This window comes from Epinephelus lanceolatus, chromosome 19 (genome assembly GCF_041903045.1).
Source record: "Epinephelus lanceolatus isolate andai-2023 chromosome 19, ASM4190304v1, whole genome shotgun sequence".
In the NCBI taxonomy this organism is placed as follows: Eukaryota; Metazoa; Chordata; class Actinopteri; order Perciformes; family Serranidae; genus Epinephelus; species Epinephelus lanceolatus.
This window is the reverse complement of record NC_135752.1, coordinates 30,133,468-30,148,060: the sequence shown is the minus strand read 5'-3', so window position 1 is coordinate 30,148,060 and position 14,593 is coordinate 30,133,468. Positions and strand designations below refer to the sequence as shown.

At 37.2% G+C, this 14,593-nt stretch overlaps 1 protein-coding gene across 5 annotated transcripts in view; it reads right to left on the bottom strand.

Annotated features, from left to right (window-relative positions):
- akna (AT-hook transcription factor) overlaps positions 1–14,593 on the bottom strand; it is a 35,301-nt gene that overhangs the window by 2,084 nt on the left and 18,624 nt on the right. For 4 of the 5 annotated variants that reach the window (XM_078162408.1, XM_033647256.2, XM_078162406.1 and 1 more), the window contains 15 exons: positions 14,482–14,541; positions 14,272–14,390; positions 14,006–14,177; positions 12,334–12,503; positions 11,955–12,116; positions 11,535–11,784; positions 11,267–11,373; positions 10,758–11,020; positions 10,502–10,634; positions 9,825–9,977; positions 8,372–8,511; positions 7,968–8,093; positions 7,398–7,505; positions 7,174–7,269; positions 6,736–6,880 (listed from right to left, as the gene is read on the bottom strand). In XM_078162408.1, the coding sequence (XP_078018534.1) occupies positions 6,736–6,880; positions 7,174–7,269; positions 7,398–7,505; positions 7,968–8,093; positions 8,372–8,511; positions 9,825–9,977; positions 10,502–10,634; positions 10,758–11,020; positions 11,267–11,373; positions 11,535–11,784; positions 11,955–12,116; positions 12,334–12,503; positions 14,006–14,177; positions 14,272–14,390; positions 14,482–14,541 (2,204 nt within the window). The remainder of the gene's footprint in view (positions 1–6,735; positions 6,881–7,173; positions 7,270–7,397; positions 7,506–7,967; positions 8,094–8,371; positions 8,512–9,824; positions 9,978–10,501; positions 10,635–10,757; positions 11,021–11,266; positions 11,374–11,534; positions 11,785–11,954; positions 12,117–12,333; positions 12,504–14,005; positions 14,178–14,271; positions 14,391–14,481; positions 14,542–14,593) is intronic. The other variant, XM_078162407.1, reaches the window with a different exon arrangement.

The window sequence follows — 14,593 nt, the reverse complement described above, 5'->3', positions numbered from 1 at the left end:
GTATAGTATGTCGTCTCAAATCATTAAAAAAAGTCATAGTATAGTATGTCGTCCAAAATCATGAAAAAAAGTCACAGTATAGTATGTCGTCTCAAATCATGAAAAAAAGTCATAGTATAGTATGTCGTCCAAAATCATGAAAAAAAGTCATAGTATAGTATGTCGTCTCAAATCATTAAAAAAAGTCATAGTACAGTATGTCGTCCAAAACCATGAAAAAAAAAAAGTCATAGTATAGTATGTCGTCTCAAATCATTAAAAAAAGTCATAGTACAGTATGTCGTCCAAAACCATGAAAAAAAAAAAGTCACAGTATAGTATGTCGTCTCAAATCATGAAAAAAAGTCATAGTATAGTATGTCGTCCAAAATCATGAAAAAAAGTCATAGTATAGTATGTCGTCCCAAATCAAGAAGAAAAGTCATAGTATAGTATGTCGTCCAAAATGATGAAAAAAAGTCATAGTATAGTATGTCATCCTAAATTATGGAAAAAAAAGTCTTAGTATAGTATGTCGTCCCAAATTATGGAAAAAAAAAGTCATAGTATAGTATGTCGTCTCAAATCATGAAAAAAAAGTCATAGTATATATTAGTATAGTATATTTCAATGCGCTCTGTCCGCAGTGTCTCATTCACCGCTATTATGGTTTAGGATTGTGTTTTACACAAGCACATAGCACTAGTGGGGCTCATTAAAATGAAAGCTCATTAAGAGAGGTGCTTGTCTTTGCCATTTTTAGATATGCAGTGTCAATGGATGACATCTGGGAAGAAGAGGAACATCACAAGACCACCTGGAGAAACATCTTCTCTCCTCTCTTCTATCATCATCAGCTGCTGTGTTTCATGTTGAATATTGAAAACATACAAAAGATTTTTAAATGAGGGACTCCTTTGTTAAAAAAAAAAAAAAAGTTATGAGGCAGAGAAAAGGGGAGTTGCCACAGACCCAAAGTCACAATATTTCCAAAGAAATATCTTCACAGTATGGATTGGAATAATCTTCTATGCTCTTGTGTCAATGTATTTGTCACGTGTTATTATATTATGTATTATTTTATATCAACTACCAGCTCCTGACTTGGCAATAAAATATCTTTTTTTGGTGTATCTTTTTCTTGTTTACGTGTTAATGAAGTCCAAACCAGATTATTGGTGTAGGTAAGCTTTTTTTGGATGAGACTGATCACAGGATGATTAGAGAAAAAGTCATAGTATAGTATGTCGTCCCAAATCATGAAAAAGTCATAGTATAGCATGTCATCTCAAATCATGAAAAAAAGTCATAGTATAGTATGTCGTCCCAAATCATGAAAAAGTCATAGTATAGTATGTCATTCCAAATTATGGAAAAAAAGTCATAGTATAGTATGTCGTCCAAAACCATGAAAAAAGTCATAGTATAGTATGTCGTCCCAAATTATGGAAAAAAAGTCATAGTATAGTATGTCGTCCCAAATTATGGAAAAAAAGTCATAGTATAGTATGTCATTCCAAACCATGAAAAAAAGTCATAGTATAGTATGTCGTCCCAAATCATGAAAAAAAGTCATAGTATAGTATGTCGTCCCAAATTATGGAAAAAAAGTCATAGTATAGTATGTCATTCCAAACCATGAAAAAAGTCATAGTATAGTATGTCGTCCCAAATCAAGAAGAAAAGTCATAGTATAGTATGTCGTCCAAAATGATGAAAAAAAGTCATAGTATAGTATGTCATCCTAAATTATGGAAAAAAAGTCTTAGTATAGTATGTCGTCCCAAATTATGGAAAAAAAAGTCATAGTATAGTATGTCGTCCCAAGTCATGAAAAGAAGTCATAGTATAGTATGTCGTCCCAAATCAAGAAGAAAAGTCATAGTATAGTATGTCGTCCAAAATGATGAAAAAAAGTCATAGTATAGTATGTCATCCTAAATTATGGAAAAAAAGTCATAGTATAGTATGTCTTCCCAAATCATGAAAAAAAGTCATAGTATAGTATGTTGTCCCAAATCATGAAAAAAAAGTCATAGTATAGTATGTCGTCCCAAATCAAGAAGAAAAGTCATAGTATAGTATGTCATTCCAAACCATGAAAAAAGTCATAGTATAGTATGTCGTCCCAAATTATGGAAAAAAAGGTCATAGTATAGTATGTCATTCCAAACCATGAAAAAAGTCATAGTATAGTATGTCGTCCCAAATTATGGAAAAAAAGTCATAGTATAGTATGTCATTCCAAACCATGAAAAAAGTCATAGTATAGTATGTCGTCCCAAATCATGAAAAAAAGTCATAGTATAGTATGTCGTCCAAAATGATGAAAAAAAGTCATAGTGTAGTATGTCATCCTAAATTATGGAAAAAAGTCATAGTATAGTATGTCGTCCCAAATTATGGAAAAAAAGTCTTAGTATAGTATGTCGTCCCAAATCATGAAAAAAAGTCATAGTATAGTATGTCGTCCCAAATCAAGAAGAAAAGTCATAGTATAGTATGTCATCCCAAATTATGGAAAAAAAGTCATAGTATAGTATGTCTTCCCAAATCATGAAAAAAAAGTCATAGTATAGTATGTCGTCCCACATCATGAAAAAAGTCATAGTATAGTATGTCGTCCCAAATCATGAAAAAAAGTCATAGTATAGTATGTCGTCCCAAATCAAGAAAAAAAGTCATAGTATAGTATGTCATTCCAAACCATGAAAAAAGTCTTATTATAGTATGTCATCCTAAATTATGGAAAAAAAGTCTTAGTATAGTATGTCGTCCCAAATTATGGAAAAAAAGTCATAGTATAGTATGTCGTCCCAAATCAAGAAAAAAAGTCATAGTATAGTATGTCATTCCAAACCATGAAAAAAAGTCATAGTATAATATGTCGTCCAAAATCATGAAAAAAAGTCATAGTATAGTATGTCATTCCAAACCATGAAAAAAAGTCATAGTATAATATGTCGTCCAAAATCATGAAAAAAAGTCATAGTATAGTATGTCGTCCCAAATCAAGAAGAAAAGTCATAGTATAGTATGTCATTCCAAACCATGAAAAAAGTCATAGTATAGTATGTTGTCCCAAATCATGAAAAAAAGTCATAGTATAGTATGTCGTCCCAAATCATGAAAAAAAAAGTCATAGTATAGTATGTCATCCAAAACTATGAAAAAAAGTCATAGTATAGTATGTCGCCCAAAATCATGAAAAAAAGTCATAGTATAGTATGTTGTCCCAAATTATGGAAAAAAAGTCATAGTATAGTATGTCGTCCCAAATCATGAAAAAAGTCTTAGTATAGTATGTCATCCTAAATTATGGAAAAAAAGTCTTAGTATAGTATGTCGTCCCAAATTATGGAAAAAAAGTCATAGTATAGTATGTCGTCCCAAATCATGAAAAAAAAAGTCATAGTATAGTATGTCATCCAAAACTATGAAAAAAAGTCATAGTATAGTATGTCGCCCAAAATCATGAAAAAAAGTGATAGTATAGTATGTCGTCCAAAATGATGAAAAAAAGTCATAGTATAGTATGTCATCCTAAATTATGGAAAAAAGTCATAGTATAGTATGTCGTCCCAAATTATGGAAAAAAAGTCTTAGTATAGTATGTCGTCCCAAATCATGAAAAAAAGTCATAGTATAGTATGTCGTCCCAAATCAAGAAGAAAAGTCATAGTATAGTATGTCATCCCAAATTATGGAAAAAAAGTCATAGTATAGTATGTCTTCCCAAATCATGAAAAAAAAGTCATAGTATAGTATGTCGTCCCACATCATGAAAAAAGTCATAGTATAGTATGTCGTCCCAAATTATGGAAAAAAAGTCATAGTATAGTATGTCGTCCCAAATCATGAAAAAAAGTCATAGTATAGTATGTCATCCTAAATTATGGAAAAAAAGTCTTAGTATAGTATGTCGTCCCAAATCATGAAAAAAAGTCATAGTATAGTATGTCGTCCCAAATCAAGAAAAAAAGTCATAGTATAGTATGTCATTCCAAACCATGAAAAAAGTCTTAGTATAGTATGTCATCCTAAATTATGGAAAAAAAGTCTTAGTATAGTATGTCGTCCCAAATTATGGAAAAAAAGTCATAGTATAGTATGTCGTCCCAAATCAAGAAAAAAAGTCATAGTATAGTATGTCATTCCAAACCATGAAAAAAGTCATAGAATAATATGTCGTCCAAAATCATGAAAAAAAGTCATAGTATAGTATGTCGTCCCAAATCAAGAAGAAAAGTCATAGTATAGTATGTCATTCCAAACCATGAAAAAAGTCATAGTATAGTATAGTATGTCGTCCCAAATCAAGAAGAAAAGTCATAGTATAGTATGTCGTCCAAAATGATGAAAAAAAGTCATAGTATAGTATGTCATCCTAAATTATGGAAAAAAAGTCTTAGTATAGTATGTCGTCCCAAATTATGGAAAAAAAAGTCATAGTATAGTATGTCGTCCCAAATCATGAAAAAAAGTCATAGTATAGTATGTCGTCCCAAATCAAGAAGAAAAGTCATAGTATAGTATGTCGTCCAAAATGATGAAAAAAAGTCATAGTATAGTATGTCATCCCAAATTATGGAAAAAAAGTCATAGTATAGTATGTCTTCCCAAATCATGAAAAAAAGTCATAGTATAGTATGTTGTCCCAAATCATGAAAAAAAAGTCATAGTATAGTATGTCGTCCCAAATTATGGAAAAAAAGTCATAGTATAGTATGTCATTCCAAACCATGAAAAAAGTCATAGTATAGTATGTCGTCCCAAATTATGGAAAAAAAGTCATAGTATAGTATGTCATTCCAAACCATGAAAAAAGTCATAGTATAGTATGTCGTCCCAAATCATGAAAAAAAGTCATAGTATAGTATGTCGTCCAAAATGATGAAAAAAAGTCATAGTGTAGTATGTCATCCTAAATTATGGAAAAAAGTCATAGTATAGTATGTCGTCCCAAATTATGGAAAAAAAGTCTTAGTATAGTATGTCGTCCCAAATCATGAAAAAAAGTCATAGTATAGTATGTCGTCCCAAATCAAGAAGAAAAGTCATAGTATAGTATGTCATCCCAAATTATGGAAAAAAAGTCATAGTATAGTATGTCTTCCCAAATCATGAAAAAAAAGTCATAGTATAGTATGTCGTCCCACATCATGAAAAAAGTCATAGTATAGTATGTCGTCCCAAATCATGAAAAAAAGTCATAGTATAGTATGTCGTCCCAAATCAAGAAAAAAAGTCATAGTATAGTATGTCATTCCAAACCATGAAAAAAGTCTTAGTATAGTATGTCATCCTAAATTATGGAAAAAAAGTCTTAGTATAGTATGTCGTCCCAAATTATGGAAAAAAAGTCATAGTATAGTATGTCGTCCCAAATCAAGAAAAAAAGTCATAGTATAGTATGTCATTCCAAACCATGAAAAAAAGTCATAGTATAATATGTCGTCCAAAATCATGAAAAAAAGTCATAGTATAGTATGTCGTCCCAAATCAAGAAAAAAAGTCATAGTATAGTATGTCATTCCAAACCATGAAAAAAAGTCATAGTATAATATGTCGTCCAAAATCATGAAAAAAAGTCATAGTATAGTATGTCGTCCCAAATCAAGAAGAAAAGTCATAGTATAGTATGTCATTCCAAACCATGAAAAAAGTCATAGTATAGTATGTTGTCCCAAATCATGAAAAAAAGTCATAGTATAGTATGTCGTCCCAAATCATGAAAAAAAAAGTCATAGTATAGTATGTCATCCAAAACTATGAAAAAAAGTCATAGTATAGTATGTCGTCCAAAATCATGAAAAAAAGTCATAGTATAGTATGTTGTCCCAAATTATGGAAAAAAAGTCATAGTATAGTATGTCGTCCCAAATCATGAAAAAAGTCATAGTATAGTATGTTGTTCCAGATCATGAAAAAAGTCATAGTATAGTATGTCGTCCAAAATCATGAAAAAAAGTCATAGTATAGTATGTCGTCCCAAATCATGAAAAAAAAAGTCATAGTATAGTATGTCATCCAAAACTATGAAAAAAAGTCATAGTATAGTATGTCGTTCCAAATCATAAAAAAAGCCATAGTATAGTATGTCATCCAAAACTATGAAAAAAGTCATAGTATAGTATGTCGTTCCAAATCATAAAAAAAGTCATAGTATAGTATGTCGTCCAAAATCATGAAAAAAAGTCATAGTATAGTATGTCATCCAAAACTATGAAAAAAAGTCATAGTATAGTATGTCGTTCCAAATCATAAAAAAAGCCATAGTATAGTATGTCATCCAAAACTATGAAAAAAGTCATAGTATAGTATGTCGTTCCAAATCATAAAAAAAGTCATAGTATAGTATGTCGTTCCAAATCATAAAAAAAGCCATAGTATAGTATGTCATCCAAAACTATGAAAAAAGTCATAGTATAGTATGTCGTTCCAAATCATAAAAAAAGTCATAGTATAGTATGTCGTCCAAAATCATGAAAAAAAGTCATAGTATAGTATGTCGTTCGAAATCATGAAAAAAAGTCATGGTATAGCATGTCATGCAAAACCATGAGAAAAAAAAAAGAAAAAGTTTTTTTTTTAAGCTTCTCTCCTATTCTCTTCTTTTTAGGCTCTCATCCTCTTGTGTCAACAGGTATCCACTTCAGAGGTCAGAGGCTGATGACATAAAGGACTCTTCACCATATGTCTGTGTGTGTGTGTATGTGTGTGTGTGTGTGTGTGTGTGTGTTGTAGATTACTTACAGAAGTGGTGGTGGGCACACTGGCATGTATTGTAGTAGTGCAGGAGGAGCTGCAGCTGCAAAGTATCTGGTCCTCGCAGCTCTGTCCAGGGACTCGTCTGATTGGCAGCTTGTGTGTACGGGAGGGTCCGAGACTCTGCGATAGTCTGTGAATCACACGGCAGGTCAGCAGTTCCATTAACACTTAACAAAATTAAACTCATTTCATTTACTGCAGCCTGAACTGACTTATTTCCTGAGCACAATGACTGTACATAAGTTTGTGCTGCCGACTCTGAAGAACAATATAAGTCATGGATTACATCATCAACCACACAGAGCAAAGGCCTGAAGCATACAGACATAACTGTTTACAACCTCTCTATCAGCACTAAGAGTTCAGTCCTCTGTTAACAGTGTGTTTGAGCAGCATCACAGTTTTAATCACATGGTCTCTAACCTGGCTCCGTGCTTCTACAGGATTCAGAGCGTCCACAGAGGGGACAGTGAAGACAGCAAGAGGAGTGACTCGGCTCTCTGTCGCCACCAGCTGGCACTGAGTAAAAAAACAAGCAAGCAGAACAATTAATGATGACAAAACTTTCTGTTACCCTGCCTGCTAAATTAAAAAAGGTCAGAAGTAAGAACAAACGTGGAAAGTAAGGATGAAAGACGCCTCCTTACTCTCAGATCGCCCTTGGCGACGTGACAAACACTGAGCACAAAGAGGAGCTCGACGCCCTCTGCTGTCAGGTTCATCTGCTGTTTCAGACACTTCTACTGTATGCTGCCCTGCAACACACACACAAATACAATCATCAGCAGGGCAGATACAATCTGTTCTGACACATTTGCATCTAAAGGACTGTGTTGAAATGAAGAGATGTAGCTATGAATTCATTTGATTTAATTCATTAATTTAGTTTTGCGTGTGACAGGGCTGCTAAGTTGCAGGGTCCAGCATGGGGTTGGGTATCTAATGGGTGACCAACAATAAAGGTGATTTACTGGTGGTGTTTTGTCTTGATTTTATTTCTGTGTTAAGTTCTGGATAAAACAAAGATCACAACATGCAGGTGTTGAATAATAAATGCATTAAAATGAATGATTTTTAATTCTCTGACCACATCAATGTGGACAGCTTCTCTTTTATTCCAAATGTCTGAAGTTGCCTTAAAGATCAGCTGAATTTCTGTTTGCTGGGGTAAAGCTGACAGATAAAAATGTGTGCAGTACAGGCATGGAAGTTCTTACTGGGGTGGGTTCTGCTGTGGCCCTTATTTGTGCGTGAACGGCAGGTGTCTGGTGCTGCAGTGGATGTTTGGGTAGACCTGGACATCAGAGGCTTAGGCTGGGGTGCAGAGGGCTCTGAACCTGTTACTGAAAATAAAAACATTACATGCACTAATTCATGTGTTGTATTTATTAATTTGAATGAGCTTGTTTGACTTTATGATCTATCACACACATTTAGTTGGGTTCTTGTGTGTTATTCTCTTTGGACCAAATCCTGAGTATGTCAAAATGTAATGTCTCATCATTTAGGGCTCATGTATGCATGTTAGTAAACCTGTTTAATTATTCTCATCCTTCACTGAAATACAGACTATACACATGCTGGTTGTAAATTTTGGATTATTCAAGACCTTTCAACTTACAGATATCAGGTTGAGGTTTCTGTCTGTGTGCAGAAGATGATCTCTTCCTGGTTGTTCGTCTCGGCATGGCCTCCTCTACCTCATCAACCGTCTGTCTGTCTCTTCTATCCCTGCTGACATTAGGCCATCGCTCCCCAAGCCTAAGCAACGGGGAAAAGACCAACTTAAGTACAAGCTGACATAATAGCAGATAATGTTAATGTTAGTTTTCTTCAGGGTCAGTCTAAAGACATTCAGGTTAGGTTAACTGTTGACCTTAAACTCCCATTAGGTGTGAATGGCCGTCTGTCTCTATGGCCCTGTTTACATGTGGTAGTAGCGTCTTGGGTGATCAGATCACAAGTGGACAGCTCTAAGTACAGGTGCGAATGAACCCAATGCATCCTGAGATCAGTGCATATCGAGCGACCAGTAGTCCCTCAAGAAAAATGAGGAGACATATTCTAATGCCCAGTGTGAACAGACAGACTAAGAGTCTGTTTATACCTAGTATTAACAGGCTACTCAGGCAATTGGATCACATGTGGACATCTCTAAAGCCCCTTTTTCTACTGCTCCATATCATATCATATCATATCATATCATATCATATCATTATCTTCACCATCAACAGGAGACTACAGCTGCAGGAGTGTGAGCGCTGCGCCATAGACAGTTGGTGAGAGTCAGCCTGCACACACATAATGACAGAACTAACTACTAGCATCACATAGCTAACGAAACTTTACGGTTACTAACGGGTTTAATGGCAGAGTTGAGCCGTCTCAGTGTCGGTGTGAGTTTGCTGAGATCATTAAACAGCCACTGCTATGCTAGCTCATGCTAACTGGGTACAAGTTTTTTCTAGGAAGGCAAAGGCATGACCTGCCCTTACCCTAACCAATCTCACTCCTCATGTCTAAACCTAACCAACCCACCCAACAAAGGTAACAAGTACTACCCAATCAGAGGAAGAGTAGGGTGGGTCATGCCTTTACCATTCCAGGAAGAAAAAAAAAGTTGCTACTGGGGCACATGTTGAACTGACCCTTTCCCGGTAGGACAGCAGTCTTTAAGCACTGTGTCTGACCTGTGTAACATTTTGAGGACACATTTGGTGCATTCACACCTGTACTTAAAGCTGTCGTGTCCAACTGTGATTGAATTGCCCAAGACACATGTTAACACCAGGTATAAACAGGGCCTTTGTGGTTGTCTGTCTCCATGTGTCAGCCCTGTAACAGTGTCTTGACCTGTCCAAGGTTTACCCCACCTCCCGCCCATCATCGGCTGGACTTGGCTCCACCCCCCGCTGACCATGAATAAGATTGGCGGTTAGAATAATGGATGGATGAACACTTATATGGGTATAGGCTTCCCTGTTCTGCACTACCGCTTCACTCTGCAGACAAAAAGCAGTAGCGCAGGCATTGTTGTTTAAGGATGGTTGTTGTTACATCTGGAAGAAACCAACCTGATGTGAGGTGTAAAGGTGTTGTGGTGAGTGTGGTTCTCCTGAGCTGAGGGACCTGCTCTCACAGAGCTCAAAGGCTTCCTATTTCTCAGACAGCTTTCTAAACTCTCCCTCAGTCTGGTCACCTCGGCCTGCAGCGTCTGGATTGCATCACTAAAAAACACACACAGAAGATGTTTAAAATCACATGAAACAATCCAGGTGGAGGTCATGTTTGCATTCAGTACATATGTTTTGGTTTTTCCAACACCACACGTATCCAAGGTCAAACAGTAGTAAACTTCAGTAAATGTAACCATTGCAGTGCTGCACTGTGAAAATATTCAAGGTGCCATTAAATATCTGTGCAGGTGTCAGTCCAAACGTACACACACTCTTTGAAAAGAGTCATGCAACACCACACCATGCAGGAAACATTACAGAGTACCTCCTAATATGCAACCACATTCAATAGCAGCCGATTCTGTAATAAAATACATGATAGAAACATTAAGGACGGTTTAACATTTAATGAGAGCTGTAGTTTGATGTTGCTGAATAAACTTACAAGAGTTAACTAATCAATTTTCTGTCTGAAAATATTTTTTTCATTCCATCCAGGAGTGTCTACAGGGAGACATAAACCTGGCCACGTTTGCACAGCTATCGCTATGGCAGCTGCTGCCACACACACTCACTCGCGATTTGCTGAATGACTAGAGCTCAGAGCTTTGGGAGAATCGCCATGGTGATACCGTGCAGGGGAGGAGCTTGGGCTGGAGCTGTGGAGGGTGTACTGGTCATTCTGTCCCTCCTCAGACACAGTGTGAGCTACAGAGACAGAGGAGGACACAATGAAGGAAACACTAATGACTATGAGTAATGACAAAGTAAGAGAATCACAGGAGAACATTATTAACAATCTCAGGTGACGGACAGAACTTGGACACTCACAGCTGTCACTCTCCAGCCCAAACTCACTGGTCCCACTGTCAGCGGCAGTTTGTTCTGTCTGCCTGGCCCAGCGCTGTGGAGAGCAGGAGAAGGTGCGTCTCCTCTGCCCCTGTCTGGTTCTCTTTGGCTGGTCGTGGCTTAGCCGTGGGCCCCTTCTGGGCTCCATAGCCGGGCAACTCTGTGATGGTGAGGAAGCAGGAGATGGTTCTGAGACTGCGCCTGTCTGAGGATTCCCTGGGTTCCCCTCCTGAGGCACTGAAACACTGTTGGAGGATGGATGAATATTGAAACATACAAAGATGGAAACAGAAAAGACATAATTAGCACTAGACTGTATAAAATAAATAAATATTGGTAAGCAAAGGACAATCAGGGGCTTTAGAGTTGTAGGGTCAGGCATCAGTATGCTGTGTGTGTGTTTAACAGGGGTGGGGGATGGCACAGAGGGCAAGCGTTTATGGTGCAGTAAATTAGCATGGAAGCGCAGAGGCAGTGTTGGACCTCCTCACCTCTCTGAGGCCCTCTGGTGGAGAGGACTGGGAGCTGCTGCAGGAGTCAGACGGCTGCTCTCTGAGCAGACAAACCCACTGTCCGTCTCTGGAGAGATGATCCCATCCTGCTCAACACAGCACACAACAAAGATTAAGTATGGCATATGTTTAAATCTCCGGCTTCAATAGAGGAATGTGAAAACACCTCTCTACTGACAAACTTTGCACAGATACAAGAGACAGTCAACTGTTATTTCAACCAGGCAGTTTACGATGTAAAACTGACCTGAGAAAGCACTCTGCTACTCCCAGTTTGGAGTTTAGAGTTCCTCCTGTCCAGTGCAGTTATCTCTCCCAGACTGCTCAGACTGCTGCTGTGGGACTTTCCCACCTCTAACCTCTTTCTGCTACTGGGACGATGAAGAGGGAGTGTGGTGGACAGGCTGGATGCCCTGTGTGAAGAAGGACTGGACCTGTTGGTGTGCTGTTTGCTGGTGTGAGCATGAGGAGAATCCTGATGGTATGATTTGTCTTTGCTGTGAAGAGGAGAACAGAGAATTTAGTGAATTCTGTGTTTGTTTTTCTACAGATTTAATTACATCTAGTTCCTTCTATCAAAATGTATCTGGAACAGCAGTTTTATTTTGAACTGAAGATTACTGCGCTGTTGATTGAGCTAATCTTGTCTGGTGCTATGAAGACTAACCTGTGTGGAAGAATTTTCTGGACTTTCAGGTTTTCAGTTTTTTTGCCATGCCTCTCTTCCTCTTCGTCCCCCGGCCGCATGTCTCCTCTTAAGGCAGCAGAAAGAGCTCCTTCCTTCTGGTTATGGTCTAAAAGTTTGGGAAGTTCCTTGAAGCTTTGGTAGCTAAACAGGGGGAGGAAACAAACAATCAGGGTGAAATAATGAAAGTCACAGCTGCACGCACAGCTCCTTATTTTCTGTCTCTTCTTCTGAGCAAAAGAATATCCAAAATATCCAAAAGAATATCTCAACATTAACAAAAATCCCTCCACAGTAAAGATACAGATGTGACCTTCTTCACTTTTTCTAAGCAAACTGAAGGAAAAAGAAAATCACTCACTGATCCATTAGTGCAGCAAAGTCTTGCTCAACATGGCTGCGTTTGTCACTCAGAGGTTTGAGGTAGAGAGAATTCAAAGTTTCCTCCTCTTCATCACTCTCTTCACTGGCTGAGCTCACCTCCACTGCCGCAGCCTCTCCTGGATCAACCAACAAAGGCACAGGTGGGCTCTAGAAGGAGATGAAGTTAGATCATTATATAAAATCGGATGTGGCTGCAATTACATCCTGTCATTTCATAGCAGGAGTGTGTTCTCCATTAACCAACAAAGGTCACATTACGTGAAAGCCAATGGGCTGACAGCTATAAAGCTACTTTTAGTTCAATTTAATTAGCCCTTTGAGGAATAGTCAATGTTGAAATCATTATGTAGAGCAAACTATTTGTGGCATAACACCATTATCTTTCAGGGAAATAATTTGTACTGGCTAAAATTAAAATGAGATGATGACCACATGGACAAAGATCCAATATTATATAATTTTAAATCAGCACCAACACCAGCTTTAGGGCTAAAACGTACAATTATTTTGGTTATTAATTCATTTGTTAATTATTTTTTTGATTTATCATAAAGTTGTTTGGTCAGTTAAATTTAATAAAATAGTAGGAACGTGTGCTGTTAGTCAACTTGTCAATTAAATGTTGCCACCCTTGCTAGTCGGCACCAGAAATACTAGTCGGTACCACTAATTTTTTTTTTAATTGTTTTATTAATAAATATTTAAATTAGATAATAACATTATTTGCAAAATGTCATATTCTCCTCCTCAAATGTTACTCTATAAAGAAATTAATGTCCAATAAATACTAATGTTGACAGCTCCAGCTTAAGAAAAAAAAAATCTGGGGAAAAAACAACAACAAAAAATACACTGGCTTGTCTGCCTCATTCCACAAGTAGCACGTTGGAAAGTAGAACAAAGATGACATCTTTTAAAAACAGCACGGTTTAGCAGTATTTGCAAGAAAATGGAAATAAGGCTGCATGTGTCAGAGCAATGCGTAAGCACATTCAGCACATTACAGATTTAATTGTGCCCAATTCTGACTGTTTTTACTACTACTTACTCTACTTATTTCACAACGTTTTAAGTGAGGTTTTTACTTTTTGAGTAGTTGACTAGTCTAAGTTTAAACCTCACTTTAAACGTTGTGAAATAAGTAGCTAAAAACATCACTATAAAATAATGCAAAATATCCACCACGTTCTTGGTGGATATTCCGTCTTTAAGTGACTTGTTTTTTTCTCAACCAACAACCCAAAGATATTCAGTTTACAATGATACAAAACAGAGAAAGCAGAGTCATCTTATTTGAGAAGCTGGAACCAGCAACTTTTTGGCATTTGTGCTTGATGAATGATGAAATAATGAATCCATCCATCCAATTAAAAGTCAACACTTAACCTAATGTGCATGTCTTTGGACTGAGAGGAATCCAGAGGACTTGGAGAACAAAGAAAGCAGGTTCGTACCCAGAGCCCTCTTGCTGTGAGGCGACAGTGCTTACGACTACACCACCCGAAATGAGCAATCACTTTATTAATTTTCTGTCGATCTGTGATTGACTTACTGTTTCAGCATTAACCAGCATACTTTACTCTTTATGCACAGGTGCAGAAGTCAAATCATCTGTCTGTACAGTTCAAGACAGAGCTGTTTGATGCTACCTGTGGGCAAGTCAGAGTTTCTCTCCCCTCAGAGGGGACAGATGAAGAGGTGGGGTGAGGAGAAGGAGAGGGAGGAGCCTCGCAGGTGGGCTGCTCTTGTTGCATCTGTTCCACCTGCTCCTTCAGCTCGTCCATACGCAGCCCACACTGAAAGATCAGCCCCTCCAGCTCCCTGAAACATACACATACAGGCACAAACATAATGACAACAGAAAAACAACACATGCACAGAAATTAAAATGTAATCTATTATCTCAGAGTCTCACCGCTCAGGGTCAAAGTGGCTGATTGCTGCATGTTGGTGCTGCAGGAGTTTGTGCTCATCTCTTGCTAACAGGAAGCCCCTTTCTAAAGAGTCGAGCCCCTCAGACAGCAGCAAGAGATCCTGAAAAAGAGCACGGCTTCATTGGTCTGAATAAAAAATGGCCATTAGACAAAATTCTTCTTAACAATTTAAACTGAATGGTTGTTCTTACCTTTATCAGGTCAACAGGTTTTAGTTTTTTGCTCTTTAGGAGATCCTCAGTCGTCTGCAGCTGAATGAAGAAAAACAAAATCTTTATCACATCTAGCAAATCTGTAATGATT